Source organism: Podarcis erhardii (genome assembly GCF_964252035.2).
Source record: "Podarcis erhardii genome assembly, chromosome: 1".
Taxonomy (NCBI): domain Eukaryota; kingdom Metazoa; phylum Chordata; class Lepidosauria; order Squamata; family Lacertidae; genus Podarcis; species Podarcis erhardii.
The window spans coordinates 52,752,593-52,774,025 of NC_138497.1; the positions used below are offsets into that span (position 1 = coordinate 52,752,593).

The following is a 21,433-nucleotide window of genomic DNA, read 5'->3' on the forward strand; positions in this document are numbered from 1 at the left end:
AAGAGAAGAAGCGAAGTCATTGATATCTTAAGGATGTAAAAAAGAGTACTATAAATTGTAAAACAGAAAATTTAATAAAAATTATATAAAAAACAAAACTTTTTTTTGAATGTTTTAATTGTTTCTACTAATAAATCCTATTCTTTTAGTCTTCTTGTAAACGCTATGAGGTTTTCTGTCATCAAGCAACAGGGCTTTTTTTTTTTAGCCAGATCTCACAGGAACTGAGTTCCAGCACCTCTTTGTTGTGTTCCAGCACCTCATTGGTGCGTTCCTGCAGGTCTGTAGTGTTGTGGTGCCGTTCCCCTGCACAGCACTCAATTTTTATGTTTTCCCTGCAGCGTTGGGTCAAGCAAGTGAACGGGGCAGGGGGGAGCTCAACCACTTTGTGTGGGTGCTTCCCCCTTAAAAAGGTTGAGTTCCAGCACCTCTTTTTCTAGAAAAAAGAGCCCTGCCAACAATATACATTTTATTAAATAAATGAAAAAATAATTGTAAGGCTCTGCCCATCTCTCACACTCTCTCATACAAACCCATCCTTTGAGTCCACTGGAATTTCAAAGGCACAACTGAGAACAGAAATGGTCCCCTGACCTACAAACATGCATAGAAAGTCTGAAGTCGTCATCCATTGAGCAAACAATTGATTCATCATCTATAGTCAGAGTCTGGAACTGTTATCTGAGGAGAGATTGGGTCCTTGGGTCCTTCCTTTTCAGTCTAGCGCCATGCTGTTGCTTTACGCTCCACAATACTTAGTGGATGGTATGTCAGACATTTCACTTAAAACCAGATTTATAGACTACGGTACATAAACTCTTTTCTTTCCTGAAGAACAATATCATGATGTCTATATATATATATATATTACTAAGAACTCCCTGTGGATTTTTCTAATGAGTGCAATGAGTTTCCAGCAAGCTGGGGGGAAATGTTATTCAGCTATATTGCCCCTTCAAGCGTTTGTGTAACATGGGCTATAGCAGCTCAGATCTTATGAAAAGGCTATCTCCCGAGACAGAGAATGAAATAACTTGATTTATAAGATGCCAGTTAGCCTAATCCAGTTAGCATGATCCAATCAGACTAACTGGCAACAGCAAACCCATATATAATAGTTAACATTAGCTCTCTCAACAGGAAGAAGATGTGTAGGCAAGGAATAAAGCCGTGGGGGAGGAGACTAACAGTTGCTCTTGAATTTAGGTTATCACACACTTACCTTTCCTTCTTGCTTTCCAGTATCTAACACTTAACTTAACCTACTTTTTATGAAGCCTTATTATCAGCAGCTACTGTGCAGAAGAGCACTTGCCTGAATAGGAAAAAAGCTAACAACATATCCATGGATTCCTTTCCTGCACAAGCAAAGGTACAGAGTCATCATCTGTCAGTGTCCTCTGAATTAACTACTGTTACCTCTCTGCTTGTGTAAACAATCCGTGAAATGCATGAGGCGCCATGTCCTGAGACACAATGCACAGTACATTGGTGTAATGGTTCTAGGGGTTGCTCGTGCATAAATCGGTGCCACACCTGGCTGGGTTGCCTGAGTGAACCCTTTCTGTCTGGACAGCCACTCACCCGTGGCTGTCTCAATCGCTGGCAGAATCCGTCAGTGGGCGTTTCTTGAACTTCTTCCAGCAAAGAAGCTCTTTGACGCCTAGTCTCCGCCTACTCTCCCTGCGCGGAAGCCTCCTGCTCAGGGAGGCTGTGGGCAGCGGAGGACCCGTGCTCTCCCCGCTGGTCTCCGGTGAGGAGTCATGGAGCCACCTCGCCGATTCCCCCATCTGCCCCCCTTCTCCACTGGTGCTATGCTGATTTCCTTCCCCAGAAGATGGGCTGCTTCTCTCCCTCCCGGGACGCTCTCCGTAATCCCTCTGGAGCCCTCCCTCTCCCTCTGGCTCCGATGGCAGTTCCCTACAATTGGATAAGAGCAGCCACTATTTTCATAAGGAACTGTCTCCCACAAAAGTGTTGCAGTAAGTTCAGCAATAGAGACGCCTTGTGATCTAAGGGCTACTGGGAAGACACCACCTCCTTGGCAATATTTAATAAATTGTTTCCCCGAAAAGTGCCGCCCCAAGTGCTTTTCTCCGTACATGGGAAGAAGATACAGGGGCACAGTTTCTTTCCCACAGTAGATGGGAAGGCTGCTTGGGGTGGAGCAAGAAAACAACGCCTTCCACTGTCCGGCTGGCATCCATTTCAACCTTCATGGCTTTATTTTCAGAAACATGGGATTGGATTCTACTAACTCAGTACACGAGCGAAAGTCAGCACAAGGGCTCCTTCGAGCGCAATGGGGCCTTCCCCAAATCCACTCCAGAGGGTCGGGGGAACCCACAGAACAGCATGCAAGGGGAGGAGAGTTGTGACTGCACCATCTGGCAAGCAGAAATGTTTGCATCACATTGGTGTGACACTGAATTCCACCCACGGAGTTAGAAAGTAAGCAAAGCGAGAAAGAGGCTGCGGAGACAGGATTTTTAAAGCAGAAATTATCCACGGGGCTGCTGCCCTTTCAAGATGGTGCTGATGCTACCATGTGCCTATTGTTCATTTGGAGTAAGGCGTACTCTACAGATGATGTGTAATTCCCTACCTTTTGTCCGGCTGCAGTTTTCCCAGATATAGTACTTTCACAGGAGTCCAATGTCATAATAACTAAAACATTGTCCAATACAATAATAAATAATGATAGCTTGTACAAAGTAAAGGATAAAGAATACTGAAAGATAAATGTAAAACAAAGCAAAGCTTTTGTCATGGCTGCATGTTGTCATGTTGTTAATTGCTCCAAAACGTAATAAAAAACCCCCACTTGTTCCAAAAAACAAAACCCAATAGTGACAGATTAGTTTGCAAGAACCTGGACAATCATAGTCAAATTAACACACTACATGAACAATCAAACAGAGTTTTGGTACAATATTTTAAACAGCAACAATGGAAAAGCAGAGATTGGGAAGGGGAAAGACACGCTGAGGCAAACAGCTGCACCTTCAAAAACTAGGAGGATTGAACACCATTTTCCTCATTGTCGTCGATGTGGCTGAGATAAAGCAAAGCTTCTAGTAACACAGCGTCCCTATAAGCCTCAGTCTGTAATAATGTTCCAACAAAGGGATTAGTATAGGAAGCACTGGGCTTGGCTGGCAAGTCAGCAGCTGCTACATTATCAGGCAAGTAGCGCCCCCATGTGGCTCTGCAGAGATGCCTAAAATGGCCTACTTTAAACTGGGTGTTCAAAGAGTGCGCTTGTGCCTTGCCTTTGCAGACCTAATCTGTTGAAATGTCCTGCCATCGGGGCTGACCTCATTTCAGCCCCCTTGCTCCCCTTGATGAGGTTTTCTTTCTCCATTCTCCATGATGTGTTCAGAATCAACGGGTGCTGTGTGTTAAGACAGCAGGTAATAGAGTCATTTGTCACCATGAGCTAACAGACAGCCTATAAGGGTCACCTATCACAATATGATTCAAGGGGGATTAAAATCAAGGCCATGTAGGATGCTAGAATATTAACTCTTAGCAGGATGGTGATGATGATGATGATGATGATGGGAGGAAAAATAAGTGGGCTGGAGGTGGGCGGGGAAACAAAATTATTCCTGGTTTCTGATTTAGACACAGATCTCGCTGCTATTCCTCAAGAAAATTTCTTCCTTGTGCAATTCACCTGCCCTGCTGGGAGCCCTCCTGGAAAGGCTATCAGGAGCACATCAGAATGCAAAGTTCCAAGACCCTTTTGGCCTCAGATAAACTTTCCCCAGATTAGCTTTAGTTGGGAACGGTCTTCAAGCTATTTGCTACCAGTGACGAGCTCATTAAAGTAACGGCCTTCATGTGCATAGGGAAAGGTGCTGTACGACCGGGCAGCTCTATTCTGATGAGTGATGACACCATAAAGACACAAAGGAAAATCTAAATGGAGTTCAAGGCCTCCGTGCGCAGAGGAGCAGACTGCAGTCTTATTGCTTTGAAACGGAAAGGTAACCCCTGTAGGGCAAAACCTTTCATTTTACTGCAGAGAATGTGTCATACACGTCCAATTCCTCTCCCCCCAGAAGCAGCAGGCACGTGCTTTGCAGCCTGAAAAGCTGCCATCGTCATGATGCAATTTCACGAAATATTGGAACAAACCAGAAGAGCGAGGCCTCCAGAGGGAGCCCGAGGTCCCTGGTGCTCTCATTAGGGGAAGGTGAGCAGACGCAGCAGTCGAATTCGTAGAGCCCAGGAAACCAAAGCACAGCACAGTCGGAACAATACAATTTACTGTATTTTATTATTTATGTCCTTTTTTCCCTTTCTTTCTTTCAAGAGCTTCTGATTTTTACAAGGGAAAGGGCTGTTAAGAGGAGCAAGCAGCAATAAAAAAGGAAGGCACAAAAGAGATAGTGCATAATGGCATTTTTCTATTAAAAGAACTTCAGCGATCTATTCTCATTGCGGGCCACTTTGTTTTAATGGCTTTGGTGTCACAGCCTAGAAGATCTATCGTAAGTCTTATTGCTGTGTGCTGGAAATAAACAGGGCAGCCCCCTGCCGCTCTGCTCCAACAATATGCACAGTCTGACTGGCCCCATTTCATCCTGGCACAGATGCTATATAAACATATATAGCTAGGACTATAGCATGCATCCTTCTGGCTTTGGTGCATTAGAATCAGAGTTGGAAGGGACCCTGTGGATCATCTAGTTCAACCCTCTACAATGCAGGAATATGCAGCTGTCCCTTATGGGGATCGAACCTGCAACCTTGGCATTATCGGCACCACACTCTAACCAACTGAGCTATCCAGCTAATTTATTTCATCTCTCTAAATTTCTTGCATTTTTCCACAATGGTGGGTGTGGGTCAGTTGTAGATAGTCGAGCCAAAGATGTACTCCTACGGGGAATGTTAATTCTAGCACCAGCTTCCTGCTGGAGAAAAAAAATAAGGGTGAAAGCTGACCACAGCTTTCTGGTGTTGAGTATTTCAATTACTTTGATGAATCAGTGAGTGAAAGATGGAAGAAGAGAAGGTTCAGCTTGCATTTCTGTAGGGTATGTAGGGAAAGCATTGTAGAAGCAAGTCTGTGGGCAGAACTCATGAATGATACTGGTTGACAGAGCCCCAGAGCTAGCATTATATGCACATTTACTTGGGAACAAATCCAACTGGACTCAGTGGCACTTTCTCAGTAAACTGCATATTACAGGTAATCAGTCTGAAATTAGAAAGAAGACGAAAAATACCCTAAATGTCCCAGTAATGGATCAACTAAGACATCACAAAGTTATGAACAAGATTTTGAGTATTCTACAGCTCTTCATCAGGCAGAAAATTAAGCAAAATAAGGAACACATTTCAAGACACTCTTCTCAACCCTCCTTTCTCACTCACAGACCTTTAAGGAATCTAAGGTAGTTTAAATGATGCCTTGCCTTCGCTCGGGTCATAGAAATGAAAGCAAAACTAATTGAACACCATCAGGACTTTTTGATGCCCCCACCACTCACTTAGCTGAGCAGCATGATCACTTTTATCATTGAATCCCAAATTATACACATCCTAAGACACTATTGAATCAATAATGTTCATTGTGACGACTCTCATGCGTTTTTTAATTAACAAAATTTACATTATCTTATATGGAAGCTTTGCATTATTCATATCTGCAAAATGCTCTGTGGCCTTCTGTTAAAAAGCATGTTAAAAATTGTATTGTACCAAGTATAACCATCTCTGTACCATATATATATATATATACGGTATCACTATACAGTTTGCATTAGATATGTTCATTTCTTTTAAGAGAAGCAATTAAAAGCCCAAAGTAAAAATGTTATATTGCAATCATAATTCAACACGACAGAGACCAGTTTTCCCCGTAAAGCATGAATAAAGCAACCTGGCTTTCTCTAAAAGCTTTCTCTAAAAATTTAATAGTATTCCCACCCCTGTCCCCATCCCTGTAATGGATGAGGAGATAGAAAAAGCTGGAGAGGAATTAGTGGTACAGCACATGATGCTGCCCAATGGAGTAGACTGTAATGGGTTAGGAGCAATGGACTACATCAGGGGTAACAAGCATCCTACAGTGTTAGGGCTGGTTCAGCCACAGGTCATCAGAGAGACACAGAGACGAGCAGTAAGGTTGATTTTTTATTCAAGGAAACAGAATACCAACAGAGAAACCTATGGCAAATACCAGCAGGCTCCCTCTTCCTCAGCTGCCTGTCTTATGTCTGCAGTGTTTTCTGCATCTTCTTCTCTCTCACTCAAGCCAGCTGCTTGTTCAGCATCCAACCATTCTGCTCCACCCCCTTCATCCTCTGACTATGTCCTACCACTGCTCCCCTGGCTCTGAGCCTTCCTCTTCTGTGGCTTCCCTAGGGGGTTCTCTGGCTGGAGTCTCCCACCATTCTTCATCATCCAGCCAGTCCCTGACATCCAGATACTGTGGATTACAATTCCCACCATACCTGACCATTGGTCATTCTGGCTGGGGCTGCTGGGAACTGTAGTCCAAAAACATACAGATAGTACCACTTCAGCTGCCCCTGGCCTAGAGGAACCAGAAAGCAGTTTTGTATGTCCCCGTGAATGTAGAGATAAAAGGTCCAATTAGCATCTTCTGTCCTTTGAATATGAGGACCTTCTTCCAAAGAAAGCAGTAGTCAAGTTTACTTAAAGAAACATTCACACGGCACAGAGAGAGAGATTCGTACTCATCGTAATCTGGGTCATTTAACTGGAAACCAGGTTTTTAATTAAGATTGGCATTTGTGAACCTCCCGCTGACACCCTTTTTCAATCTCATTTCCAGGCTGCTTAACTAGCTTTCCAAGAGGGCTGGTAGAATAGAGTCTGAAAGCTCTGGATTTGAAATGTAGTTACTATTAAGAGGTCTTTTCCACAGCAGAAATAAAATAAAATAAAATAAAATAAAATAAAAATGGCAGATTTAAAATAAAGAAGTGACTCAAATCCAACTCTTGAATGACCATTTAAATAAGCACTTGTCCTTAATTCAAATCACCTTCCCTTTCTGTCGCTACAGTTATTTTAATCCAGAATAACTACAACCACTTGATTCAATTCTATCCATAATGTAATGGGAATCTTCACTTACCTTTTAAACATACGGGGGAGGGGGGAACCCCACACTGTCACCATTGTGATTTTGAGCACCTATGAAGGTGGGGGTGATGAAAATTAATTGCAGGATCCTATGATCTCCTGGGATCATGCAGCAGACTGGGAAGAGGGAAGGGAGCTGGGTTTCTTAGGGAATCAGAATGGGCTTTGGCTCAGCCATGCTAAAAGTCCCATACATGCCCTTAGGAGTGAGATGACAGGCCTACCTCCACAGTTATTATTTTTACTACTTATTTGATTTCTATACCACCCTTTATCAAAAGATCCCAGGGTGGTGTACAATGTTAAGAACACACTTTATGGAGCACAACAATAAACACATAATAAAAAGCATAATAATAGATAGCATAATAATAAAATAATCATAGTAACAGCCTCCCCACCACCACCACAGCTTTAACAGGGCATAAATCAGGCATAGGCAAACTCTGGCCCTCCAGATGTTTGGGACTACGATTCCCATCATCCCTAGCTAACAGGATCAGTGCTCAGGGATGATGGGAATTGTAGTCCCAAACATCTGGAGGGCCGGAGTTTGCCTATGCCTGGCATAGATTATTTAATGGCCATAGGCCTGGGTAAAGAGGAATGTTTTTGCCTGGCATCTATAGACATGTAATGATGGCATCAGGCAAGTCTCTCTGCGGAGAGCTTTCCACCGACGGGAACCCACCATCCAAAAGGCCTGTTCTTGTATTGCCACCCTCCAAACCTCTCAGTTGGTGCACTATCACCAACAGAAGTCCATCCAGTTAAAAGGAATCACTTGCTTAACGTTACATATAATGCAACTTTGTGGAAAGGGGGAAGATGCCATCACCCAATAAGTAGCTTAGGCCAAACTAGAACTACATTGTTAATGAATGCCAAAGGAGTTTGGTTTACAGTCCTGTTTTATACGTATCTGAGAAGTCAAAGGACTCAGTTAGGATTATTAACAGTGCTATCATGGCATGACGCATTCTACATCACATACCACTCCCTTGGATCACAAGAATGGACCTTGAATCTTATGGCCTGTTTCCCTTTGAAAAGTTATAAGAAATTCACAGTGGCAGTCTAAGCACTCTACCTTGAGGAGGTTCTTCCTGCAAATAAGGAGGTGGTTCTTCAGCAGCTGCCTCTGCGTTGCTTTCCACCACCTGTGCTTCTGAACTAGGCCCCTGTAAGATAGAAGAAGCTTCATTGCAAACCACAAAGAGACATATGTAACTAAAAGGATGTCTGGAAGAGCCTACAGAGGATCCCGGAACTTCGTGAAAGGATGTCCTTGTAGTTGTCTTGGCCAGAGCAGGGGTCACAGAGCAGCCCTGGCAACTAGATTTGTGGAGACCTACAGCTAATCTATAAAAAATGGTATGTGAACCATTTCAGATTCGGATATAGTAGGATATCAATGCTGGTAACTTTCCTTTCTCCCAGAGTGATTAAACTTGTTCTCATCACTTCTTTAGGAAAAATAATTACACTCCATAAAAACCTGAGAATATCTTGCCTTCCTTCCAACAAAAGAATCTTCGGATTAAATTAAGAATACGAACAATTTAAGAATAAGAAAATCCGGGGGGAGAAACAAGAGAACTGAGGAGTTCAGTCTTTGCCCGGAATCAGCATGGACGCAAGGTAATTCACGGAGCGGAGTAAAAGGAGAGAAAATGCCCTAGCGATGTTTCTTTGTTTCCCTGAAGGACTCTAACTTATAATTTACAAAATAACCAAAGGGAAGGACACTCAATATCAATATTAGTATCAAGAGACTGTTTGACTTAAACAGGGGACAGAAAGTATAATTTATAAACGGGAAACACTCAATGAACTGAGGGAGGTAAAGAAAGGAAATTCCCTCTCTAGGCAATTAATGTGCAAAGAGCAAAGAACAAAGCCAATGAAAGCGGAAGAGAAGGCTCCGACGCCATTATAGAAACTGAAGCGTGGTGACTAACAGCTCCTAATAATCAATGTACTCTGATAGCCTGTACTAAAGTAAATTATCCCTACTCACCAGCATATGAGGGATTTCTCTGAAATGGGGCTTCAGTGATGTTTGACGGAGACAGTGTGGAAACTTGGATACTCCCGTCGGAAACCCCCCCCCCCTCTTTTACAAACTTTACAAAACCCGTTATTGTATTGGACGACATCTAGTGGAGTGAATACAACACTGCAACTGGTCTCACCTTTCGTTCCTCTTTCCTTCCCCTTTACAGACCTTGTCTATTTGTGTGACTTTTGAGGCTATGGTGACCCACCTGCACCCTCATATGATGTTCAACTAACAGGATCACACCTAATATTTAATAGACAGACCTCACTTTGATACTAGTGTTTTTTATGACTACTTTAAGTCTTTTTTTTCTCCCTTTTGGATTGGGAGGAGGAAGAAGACTGGACTAATACCGGGAATAGCCTAAATAGAGGCAAGAAGAGGTGCAAGAAGGCTGTTGACCTACTGGAAATACTAGTGGACTATATTGGTTATAGTGTTATTATTTGGGGTCGGTGTAAATTTAGGGTGTGTGTTTCCTGTCAGGATATTGGATAGTGTGCAGTGTGTGGATTTTGTAATTGTACCCTGGTGAGAATGTCGAGCGCAGCAAAGAGGGGGGAGGGGGGGACGCCTTCTGAAAGAAAGGGATCGAAGCAAGAACAAGATTTCAAAGCAGACATACTAAGAATGTTTGCAGAAATCAAACAAAGTGAAAAAAATTTAGAAGTAAAACTAGAACAAGTAGACAATAAGATAGGGAAATTGGATAAAAAGTTGGACGAAACAGTTAATGAATTAAAAGGTCAAATAAAAGAAGTATTTAGGAGAACTCAGGCAACAGAAGAGGGGTTGAAAAGGACGAGAATAGAATTGAGGGAGGTAAGACGTGAGGAGGAGAGGACCAAAGTAGAGCTATTAGAACTAAGTAAAGCGCAAGAAGACTTGAAAGACATAATTGCCATGAATGAATTAAGATTAAGGGAGACTAACTTAAGACTTAGAGCAGTGCCAGAAAGACAAGGAGAAAACATTAAAGAGAATTTGATTGTAGAATTAGCCCAATGGATGGAAATACCAATAGAAGAGATGGCAAAATCAGTCCAAACGGCATTCAGACTAAAAATAAAAACAACCAGAGCTAAAAAATTTGTAGGAGATTGCCTGATTATATTCAAAGAAAAGGAAATGAGAAATATGATTTTGCAAAGAAATAGAGAAAAAAGACTGTGCATTAATGGGAATTATATAATAATTTTCAAAGATTTACCAATTAGAATTCTGAAACGTAGAGAGCCGTATAAAGCATTGGCACAGATGTTGAAGAAAAATAATATAGAATTTAAATGGGAGTATCCGGAGGGCATCTCATTCATGTATAGAAACAAGAGGCATAGATTGGTTAAACCAGAAGAAACTAGCAAATTCTTAAGAAAATATAAAGAACTGAGACTAGAAAAAGAGGAAGACAAAATAGGAGAGGCAGCAGGGGGTGCTGAGGAAGAGATAGAGGAGGTAGCAGAAGGGTCAAGAAGTGAAGAAGAAGAACAGGAGGAAGAAGAATTAGCTGAAACATAAGAAAAGAAGTAATATAGGTAGGTTCAATCACCATGGCATTAAAGATTTGGAGTTGGAACATTAATGGGATAAACGAGAGGAAAAAAAGGAACAAAATCCAACAAATTTTGAAAAAAGAAAGTCTAGACATTATTTGTTTACAGGAGACCCATATAGCAAGAAGACATAAAAGAATTCTGATAAATAAAACACTGGGAAATGAGTTCATATCATCTGACAAAGTCAAAAAAAGAGGTGTGGTTATTTATGTTAAAAAACAAATTGAGGCCCAGCAAATCTTTAAAGATGAAAACGGAAGGATAATGATGGTACAAATTAAATGGCATGGACAAAACTTAATTATAGTAGGACTATACGCTCCAAACGATAATAAATCTGAGTTTTATAAAACCGTGGAAGAAAAGCTAGCGGAACATGTAGATCAAAAAATGATTATACTCGGGGATATGAATGGGGTGGTCTCACTAGAAATGGACAGACTCAGAGATGGGGGGGGGGTAAGGAAGGGAAGCTGCCCAGAACCTTTTTCTCATTGGTTAAAAACTGTAATCTAATAGATGCCTGGAGACTTAGACATCCGCTGGAAAAGCAATTTACGTACCACTCTGAGCCTAACCAATCACTGTCCCGAATAGATCAGATCTGGGTCTCGAACGAATTAACACCAAGAATTATACGAGTAGAGATTCAGGCCAAAACAATATCTGATCACAACCCACTAAAGATGGAACTGAAAGGTCTGGAAGAAGGTACTTTTAGATGGAGATTGAAGGATTATCTCTTAGATGACCAAGATATAGTTGAAAAAGCGCAGAAAAGGATGAAAGAATTCTTTAAGGATAATATGAATAAAGGCACCAAAACTAAGGTGGTGTGGGACGCGGGTAAGGCAGTGATGCGGGGCTTTTTTATTCAGCAGAATGCCATTAAAAATAAAGGAAGAGATAAAGGGAAAAAGGATATTCTGAGACAGATAACGGACCTGGAGGGGAAATTAGTTAAAAAACCTAACAATAAGAGAATAAAAGAAAATATTAAAGTACTGCAAGCCCAGTACGCAACAATAATAAATAGGGAAGTAGAATGGAACATAAAAAAACTAAGACAAAGAACGTTTGAGTTTGCGAATAAGTCAGGGAAGCTTTTGGCATGGCAAACCAAGAAAAGAAAGGAACAAAGCACAATAAATAAAATTGTAGCGAACGGAGAAGAAATAACTAACCCCAAGGAAATAAGGAAAGGTTTTCTGGATTATTATAGAGGATTATACAAAAATAGAGAGAGATTTAACCAGAGAAAAATAGAAAGATTCTTGAAAGATAAACAGGTTCAGAAGATTCCAATAGAGAAAAAAGAGCAATTAAACACCCCAATAGAGACAGAAGAAATAAAATCAGCAATTAAAGATTTAAAAAGAGGGAAAGCTCCGGGCCCAGATGGCTTCACGGCAAGTTACTATAAAGAAATGGAAAATACTGTACTGGCACCACTGAGAGAAGTAATGAATAATATTTTGAAAGAAAAAGAAATACCAGATACTTGGAAGGATGCCTTCATTACTTTAATCCCAAAACAAGACTCAGATCTGTCGCAAGTTAAGAACTACAGGCCGATCTCGCTGCTAAACGTCGATTATAAAATTTTCGCAGGAATATTGGCAAGTAGAGTTAAAAACATATGGCTAGAATATATCCATGGAGACCAGGCGGGCTTTCTGCCTGGCAGGCAAATGAGAGATAATATTAGAAATATAATAAATTCCATAGAATACTTGTCTGCCAGGTATGATAAGCAAGCCATAATGATGTTCGTGGATGCAGAGAAAGCATTCGATAATATAGTTTGGGACTTTTTACTAAAACAGTTAGAATATATGGAGGTTGGTATGAACTTCTTCAACGGAATAAAGGCAATCTATACGGAGCAAAAGGCCAAATTAATTATAAACAACATGGTGTCAGAAGAAATAACGGTAGAAAAGGGTACAAGACAAGGCTGCCCACTCTCCCCGTTGCTATTTATAATAGTACTGGAAGTACTCCTGAACTCAATAAGACAAAATAAGAAAATAAAAGGGATTAGAATCGGTGAAAATGAATATAAAGTTAAAGCATTCGCAGACGATTTAGTAATAACAACAGAAGACCCGCTGAACTCAATAAAAGAGATACTGGAAGAACTGGAACAATTTGGTAAGGTGGCTGGTTTTAAGTTAAACAAAAGGAAGACTAAAATAATGGTGAAGAATTTAGATTCGAAGGCAATCGAGGAATTACAACAACAAACAGAAATAGAAGTGGCCAAAAAGGTAAAATATCTAGGAATATGGATAACCCCGAAAAATATAGACCTATTTAAGAATAACTATGAGCAGGTATGGAAAGAGATAAAAAAGGACTTGGAGAGGTGGGGGAAGCTGAGATTGTCATTCTGGGGTAGGATAGCTTTAATTAAGATGAACGTTCTCCCGAGAATGTTATTTCTGTTCCAGAACTTACCGATAATCAAGGGCACTAAGATATTCAAAGAGTGGCAAAGAGGAATCTCAAAATATGTCTGGCAGGGCAAAAAACCAAGGATTAAGTTTAAATTGTTAACAGAAGCTAAAGAAAGAGGGGGATTCGCCCTGCCAGATCTGAAGTTATACTATGAGGCAGCGTGCCTCTGCTGGGTGAAAACATGGATAAAATTGGAAAATAAGGAACTATTAGACCTGGAGGGGTTCGACAATAGAGCAGGATGGCACGCGTACTTATGGCAGGGGAAGAGGAAGCACAAGGGTTTCGCAACACATATTTTTAAAGGCCCTCTATTGGAAGTTTGGGAGAGGAATAGATTTTTATTAGAACCTAAAGTACCACACTGGCTATCCCCATTGGAAGTTATGAGCGTGAAAAAAGTAAACATGAGAGGTGATTGGATAACTTATGAACAATTGTTAACAAAAGTAGGGGGGACATGGAAATTGAAACCATATGACCAGGTTAAAGGAAAAGTCTATGATTGGTTACACTATTTCCAAATAAACGAAATGTTTAGACAAGACGTTAAAGAGAGAGGATACGCGGATAAAGAATCTAAATTCCAGACTGAAATAATAAACAATGATTACAAAATTCTTTCTAAAACGTATAATATGCTATTAGAGTATAACCTGATAGATGAGGAAGTGAAGTCTGTGATGATTCATTGGGCAAGGGACATCGGCCATAATATATATTATGAAGAATGGGAGAAACTCTGGAAAAAAAACCTTAAATTTACAGCTTGCATAACGTTAAAAGAGAACCTCATGAAGATGTTTTACCGTTGGTATATAACACCTGCAAAATTAGCAAAAATATATAAAACTTGTAATAAATGCTGGAAATGCAGGGAAAAAGAGGGATCCTTCTTCCATATGTGGTGGGACTGCAGAAAGGTCAAAGGCTTTTGGGAAAGTGTATATAATGAAATGAAAAGTATATTAAGATATAACTTTGGGAAAAAGCCGGAGGCTTTTCTGTTAGGCCTAGCAGGAAGTGATATAAAGAACAATGACAGTAAATTCTTCCAATATGCAACAACGGCTGCAAGGGTCTTATTGGCTCAAAATTGGAAACAACAGAACATACCGACGCTTGAGGAATGGAGAGCAAAACTACTAGAATACGCGGAGATGGACAGATTGACGGGGAAAATTAGATATTTAAAAGACCAAAGGTTCATTGAGGACTGGGGGAAATTTGTGGAATATCTGGAAAATATAAGTGAAGGTCAGATAACGCTAGTTGGGTTTAAAAAAGCTCTGTGAAAAGGTTGGAATATTGTCTAAAGAGAAAAAGAAGGAAAGAGAAAATAATGTCAATATAAGCTAGGATTTGTGTGAATTTGTTAAATTAGGGTATGGATGATTTCAGGGGAAGCTGAAGGAAGTCTTATAGAAAGAAATCTGTGATAACAAGGTGTAAACTGTTTTATTTTCTTGTTTGTTATGATTTAAAAACAATAAAAATTATGCGAGAAAAAAAAAAAGAGAATATCTTGCCTTCCTCCTCATATCTGGGGCACAGGATGACAAGATGACTTTTAAACTATCCTCTGTCAAAATGGATCCACTATTTCAACTTTGGCTGAAAAGTGAACTATGCTAGTCTCAGTTTCAACCCTTCAGTGTGTGGTTATTGCCTATAAATTTTGCTTTTGATACCATTAACCATGGCATTTTTCTGGACCAACTTAGTAGAATGGGAATCAGAGGCACTGTATTTTGGTGGTTCTGTTCATATCTTCAGGGTTGTGTCCAGAAAGCAGCACTTAGGTAGGTGTTCCTCAGGTCCCTGACACTTGTGCTATGGGGTTCTGTAGGGTCTATCTCCCCCCCCCCAATGATATTTAACAACTATATGAAATTATTGGGAGTGGGTGGTCATTAGGAGCTTTGAAGCAAGGTGTCACCAGTATTGCTGATGACACACAGTTCTACTCAACCAGAAGAGGCTGTGAAAGCTCTGGATCAGTGTAACTGAATGCAATTCATTTTTAAAAAATCAAAGCGGTTTGCAACAATAGAACATAAAACCACACAATTAAAAAATTACATAAAAAAGTTAAAAGCAGACATCAATTAACCATTGTGGAAGGATGTATTCCTAATTGTCTGCCCAGGCAGAATAGAAAAGTTTATGCAGGCATTTAAAAGTTGGCATAGAAGGTGCCTTCTGAATCTCTATTGGCAGAGCATCTCACAATACTGGGCTGACGCTACTAAAGGCTCAGTTTCTTCTTGTTGTCAGATGAGCCTCACCAAAGCAGAGGTGTTCCTCCTCCTGCCAAAGGATAGTGTGTAATTTCCAAACCAATCCCAAAGCACACAAAGAGGAGTTCATCATATTTTCCTAATGATTCTCAAGACACTGAAGTGAGGTATCTGAAATAACCCTCGTGGTCCCTTCCAACTCTACAATTTTATGATTCTGTGAAACCATCAGCTGCATCCATTTTCAATTGCATACTTGAATCAGGAATTTTGATGTTTACACTCCCAGTTTACACAAAGTTGGAACAACAAGGACTTCAAATATACACAACTTGCTTCAAATTGTTTACTTGCAGTTGCAGCTTTTGATGTCTTCACTAATGTAAGTGGAGAGGAGAGGATTTTGCTAATTCTTTGTTCTTGGTGCAACCCCCTGCAGCCCCTGAAAATCTGTTCTGGAAGACTAGGGGAACCCGCAGAATAGGATGGGAGGTGGTGGCGGCATTTGCACTGGGATCAATCCCTTCTACCTGGGCAGTTGTATTTCCACAACATTGATGCCGAAATCCAGCATCACCTGAGCTCAGTGAGTGCAGTTTCTCCTGAATGAAGTGCAAAGTGTTTGAGGACCGGGACATTCACACGGAAACCAAATGATTGTTTACAAAGCTACTGTACTATCAACTTTACTGTATGCTTGTGAAACATGGACCACTTATAAACACCATCTCCAACTCCTTGGAAGATTCCATCAATAGTGTCTCAAAAAAAGAAATGTTTACATATCACTTGGGAAGACAGGCGAACTAATGCCAGTGTACTGGAAGAAGCAAAGATCACCAGTGTTGAAGCAATGATTCTTCAACATCAACTTTGTTGGACAGGTCATGTCATTCAGATGCCTGATTATCTTCTTCCAAAGCAACTACTCTATTCCAAACTTAAAAATGGAAAGCGTAATGCTGGTGGTCAACAAAAGAGGTTTGAAGATGCTCTCAAGGCAAATCTAAAAAAAAAAAAGTAGTATAAACACTGACAACTGGGAAACACTGGCCTGTGAGCACTCCAATTGGAGAACAACCTTTACCAAAGGTGTCATGGACTTTGAAGATGCTCAAACTCAGGACGAAAGGGAGAAACATGCTAAGAGGAAGGCATGTTTGGCAAACCCTCACCGTGATCAACTCCTGCCTGGTAATCTACCGTATGTCCCCACTGTGGAAGGACATGTGGATCCAGAATTGGCCTCTACAGTCACTTACGGAGTCACTGTTAAGACCGTGTTCATAGAAGACAATCTTACTCAGCTACGAGTGATCGCCACAGAAGAAAGGGATCCTTCAGCAGAAGGGGAAACAGATAAAATTATCTCCCCAGGTTTTTCTTTAAGTCACATGCAAAGGGCCATTAACAAAGTGATTTGCTTAGTAAGAACAAGGCTCCTCACCAACATCAATATTGGAGAAAGTATTGCCGTAAAAACTTGTGACTTTTGTTTTCAAAGCAAACATATGTGCATAATTTGCAATTATGGGCAAATATTCTGATTAAGCAGCAAGTGTCACAGAGCCACAAAAAAAGGGTGTGTGTGATTGATGTGGCATAACTAGGGTCTCATTCAGACTTCCTTTTGTGATGCTTTTCTAGGCACAGATGTGTGCCTTAAAGCACCATGTCCAGGCACTTTTTCCCCTGCCGCTTTCCCCACAAAAAATCTACTTTTTAACCACTGAATCAGAGCAAATGGCAATCCACAGAAACCCAAATTGTCATTCGTTCTGATTCAGTGTTAAAGAGTGGGTTTTCATGGAGAAAGCACCGGGGCAAAAAGAAAGCACTTGGACACAGCACTTTAAAGCATGAACCTGTCCCTAGAAAGTACAGAGCAGAAGGTAAATGTGGATGAGCCCTAAGCTTAATACACAGAATGGATGGAAATGTATGAAAAGACCCAGTCTGTTCTTTGAGATGGAGCATTATAGGTGTGCACTTTTAAGTGAGGAAAAAAGTTCCAAACATCCCCATAACAGATGTTCATGGTATTTTGAAGTGTGTGAACAAAGAAAAATGTGTGCATATGTGAACATATACCTCTATCAAAACTGAGGGCTTTCAGCTTGCTCAGAAAGGATGCCTAATTAAGCAGGATCTGCAGTTTCAAATTGAGAATGATGAGTCCTAACTAAACACACATTTGCATCTTGGCCTAAAATCAAGTTCATATTCCACAGAGATGACTGAAAGTCATTTGTTATGCACAGAGGTTTTTTTTTGTTCTTTTGTTTTTGGTACTCAAATGAGTTTACAAATCTCTTGATGGATGTTTTGTTCTTAATTTTACAAAACCAGGTTTTCTAATGAGAACTTTGTTGCTAGGTTTTAGCCCAGAGGGAATTTGAACACTAGAGTTTGAACTCTTTACATACTAGACAAATGAAAATAGAATGTGACGCAAAACAATGAAACTGACATTTAATTAAAATATAACTTTGTGACACATGTAAAGCATTTTACAAGTGATTATTACTGGTGTTTCATAACCCTCAAAACAAGGTAAAAATATAACTGGAACTCCAACATTAATCAATTAAAATTAAAATAGCCCTAATTAGTCTGATGTTACCCCTGCAACAGCATGCCTACTCCCTTTGCGGCAGAATACAGTGATATTCAGCCTAGAAAATCTCCATGCTGGTAAAGAGACAGGAAGAGCAATGGAGGTGGAGGGAAGAAGAAAACAGCTGAGCTTCAGCTAGTCATCATCACACACCAGAAAGCAATCTGCTCCATGCTTATCACCCTTGTTTGCTGTGCCTGATGCTCTTATGCAGCAGTAGTTTTCAGGTAATGTGTCTTATGGAACAATTCTGGTACACTGCATATTCACACTGTGGAAACATTCCTAGTTTGTGGGAGCTTATTACATGCACATCAGTTTCCCTGCTACAACATTAAGAAGTCAGGTAAGAAGGTTCTCTGTGTCCTAGCTTGGATACTTAACCTCCCCATCACCTCAAATTCAAAGTCCTCTCCTTGGTTGGATGCAATCCACCCCATTAAAACCAGTGTCAGTTTCTCCACTGAGACAAATCACAACTTATATATGCATATATAATTACACCTATAGTTTTAGCTTTTGTTATGTTTTACAAATGTTGTACTCCAACAACCTCAAGAGAGCCCCCATCCCTGCGCTAAACCGTGATTTACAATGTCACTGACTTTTACAACTCCCATCCCAATTCTTGTCAGTCGTGAACCAACCTAGAAAACTAGAGCAGTGGGGTTTTTCCCAATCTGGATTGTGTTCCTAGGAACTTGGGAGTCACTTGGAAGCTGAGCCGCAGTTACTTGACAGATGACAGATAGGTCTACCTGAAATGTTAGCCCTTAGTCCGCTATTACTGACCTTCCCTGCAATATAGATCACTGGGAAGTGATAGAATCATTTTTAAAAGGACATAGTTGTAAAAAGTACCTTGCTGATTTCCCCTTCCAATATAGAATATAGAAAAGTGATAGAAAGTATGTGATTGTAGAACAGGGACTGAGAATCTGTAGTCCCTCCAGATGTTGTGCAATTCCAGTTGTCATGTTGATGGGAGCTGATGGAAGTTGGGGTCCAACAGTATTTGAAGAGCACACCTGTCTGTTTTAGAAAGTATGGCACCGCTCTCCATAGGCTGCCACAAAGTAATTCAACCAAGGATGAAATTACCATCATCACGGGATATGTAGCAGGCAGCATTGGCCAAGTTCACTCCAGCCCCATGAACTCACATAACAGCTATCAAAAAACACAGTGGGAAACAAACGCATGGTGTAAAGGCAATGAACAATGGACACTGCAGTCTTTTGCAAACTCCTTGAAACAAGGTCCTCAGTTTTATTATTGAGGTTACCATGAGTGCGCCACAAAGATCCTGTTTGCAGCCTAGGTCGGTTTCATTCTGGGTCGCTCAAGTTGTAATCAATTAACTCAATGCAACAGAATCGCAGCCGCCTGGATCAAACTGAACTGGGTCAAACTCAATTTACACCATCTTACAGTTCACTCAGTGGGGCGGAGAACAGAAAAAACAAACAAACCCAGTTAAATTTATTATCACAAGAATTCAAAAAGAAACCTGGACTATGCCCAGAGTTCAGGAATATTTCAAAGAATCATAGAACTGTAGATCTGGAAGGGATACTAAGGGTCATCTAGTCCAACGCCCAGCAGTGCAGGGATTTCAGCTAAAGAATCCCTGGCAGATAGATAAATAGATAGCCAACTTCTGATTAAAAACCTCCAAGTTCGGGCAATGTGTTGTGTGTACGTTTTAATATCACCATGACTGGATGAGATGGTCGTTCTCAGTGCCCCGAGGTATACCCTTGATGGGAGTCCCATGAGCTTGGGGGTGGGGAGTGACTGTACCACCTCTGAGCATCCTTCCTTTCCAAGGATAACGCACAGGTTAACTTGGGTTTGTTTTTGGAACAGGGATGGGAATTCCCTATGTGGTGGTGGGAGGGAGTGGGGGGGACTCTTTGCTTGGGGAAACCAGCCGCCGCCCCGACCCTTTGCCCTCCTCGCCACCCGCCCTGGCTCCAGGGAGAGGAGGGAGCCCGCCCCGTGCGCCTTCGGGAGGACGAGGCGCGCGCCCCGCTCACCTCCATGGCGGCGCTCCCTGGCTCTCCCCGCGGCTTACTCGAGAGGAGGAGCGGCCGCGGCGCAAGGTCGCCGCGGCTGCCAGAGCCTTTTCCCCGGCACTGAGCCTCCAGCTCCTCCTCCTACTCCAGCTCTGGATGTAAACACTGGAGAAGGGAAGGAGGGCGAAGGAGGGGACTGGCGCCATGGCAACCCACGCCGGAAGAGAAACGAGCGCGTGGGTCCGGCAGGGGGGCCTGGGGTAGTGGTCGCCATCTTCTAGTGGGCAAGAGCCTAGAGGATGCGGGGAGTTGCCAACTTTGAGGGAAGAAGGGCCCTGTGTGCAGCAACTTCAGAGGCAGGGAATGTCCTTGCTGGGAATGCTGCTGTACTTGGAGTTTTTGTTTAATGAACTTTATAAAGTCTATAGGAATCATAGAATTGTAGACTTGCAGGGACCCCAGGGGTCATGTCGTCCAACACCCTGCAAACAGGAATCTGCCTTATACAGAGACAGTTGCAGGGAAAGCCACCATGATGCCCTCCAGGTTTTGCTGGACTGCAACTCCCGTCCTCCTTGACCAATGGTCATGCTGCCTGAGGCTAATGGGAACTGGAGTGCAACAGCCTCTCAGGGCACTGCATTGGCTACCTGTGGTCTGCACACTGACTGGTAGCGGCTGTCCAGGCTTTCAGGCAGGAGTCTCTTCCCAGTCTTACCTGAAGGTGTCCCAATAGTCAGCCTGGGCATGCAGAGCATGTGGTCTGCCACCCAGCATTCAGCTCATAGGGAAGGATGCCAACTTCACATTTTAGGAAATGTTCTGTAAGAAAGCTTTAGAATGTGGAAAGATGCACATATTCATGTGAACTTCTGTGATGTCTGGATCTCTGAAATATGCCTCATGTGACGACCATTAACCCGGTATTTCTTTTGTGTTTAGGGACTGTGATTAGCAACTCTTCTGAGCCTAGTACAGTGGTACCTAGGTTTAAGAACAGTCCGGTTTAAGAACGATTTGGTTTACAAACTCCGCAAAACAGGAAATAGTGTCTTGGTTTGAGAACTTTACCTCGGTCTAAGAACGGAATCCGAATGGTAGAAGGGCACCAGCGGCGGGAGGCCTCATTAAGAAAAGTGATCCTCGGTTTAAGAACAGTTTTGGTTTAAGAACGGACTCCCAGAACGGATTAAGTTCGTAAACCAAGGTACCACTGTACTGTATTTGGAAATGGAAACTAAGCTTTTCAAAACTGATCATATAGTACAGCTCACACAATGTGCCACTAGAGGGCAACCACAGACTGTTTTGAGTTGCTGTTACATAGGGGAAGAAATCAAGAGAGGAGCATT

At 41.6% G+C, this 21,433-nt stretch overlaps 1 protein-coding gene across 1 annotated transcript in view; it reads right to left on the bottom strand.

The window, feature by feature from the left end:
* Window positions 1–20,269, bottom strand: part of LOC309327377 (transmembrane protein 263-like) — a 300,700-nt gene extending 280,431 nt beyond the window's left edge. The window contains exons 1-2 of the mRNA XM_081836604.1: window positions 20,103–20,269; window positions 8,219–8,309 (exon numbers count right to left, since the gene is read on the bottom strand). Of these exons, the coding sequence (XP_081692730.1) occupies window positions 8,219–8,309; window positions 20,103–20,108 (97 nt within the window). The 5' untranslated portion in view covers window positions 20,109–20,269. The remainder of the gene's footprint in view (window positions 1–8,218; window positions 8,310–20,102) is intronic.
* Between the last annotated feature and the right edge of the window lie 1,164 nt (window positions 20,270–21,433).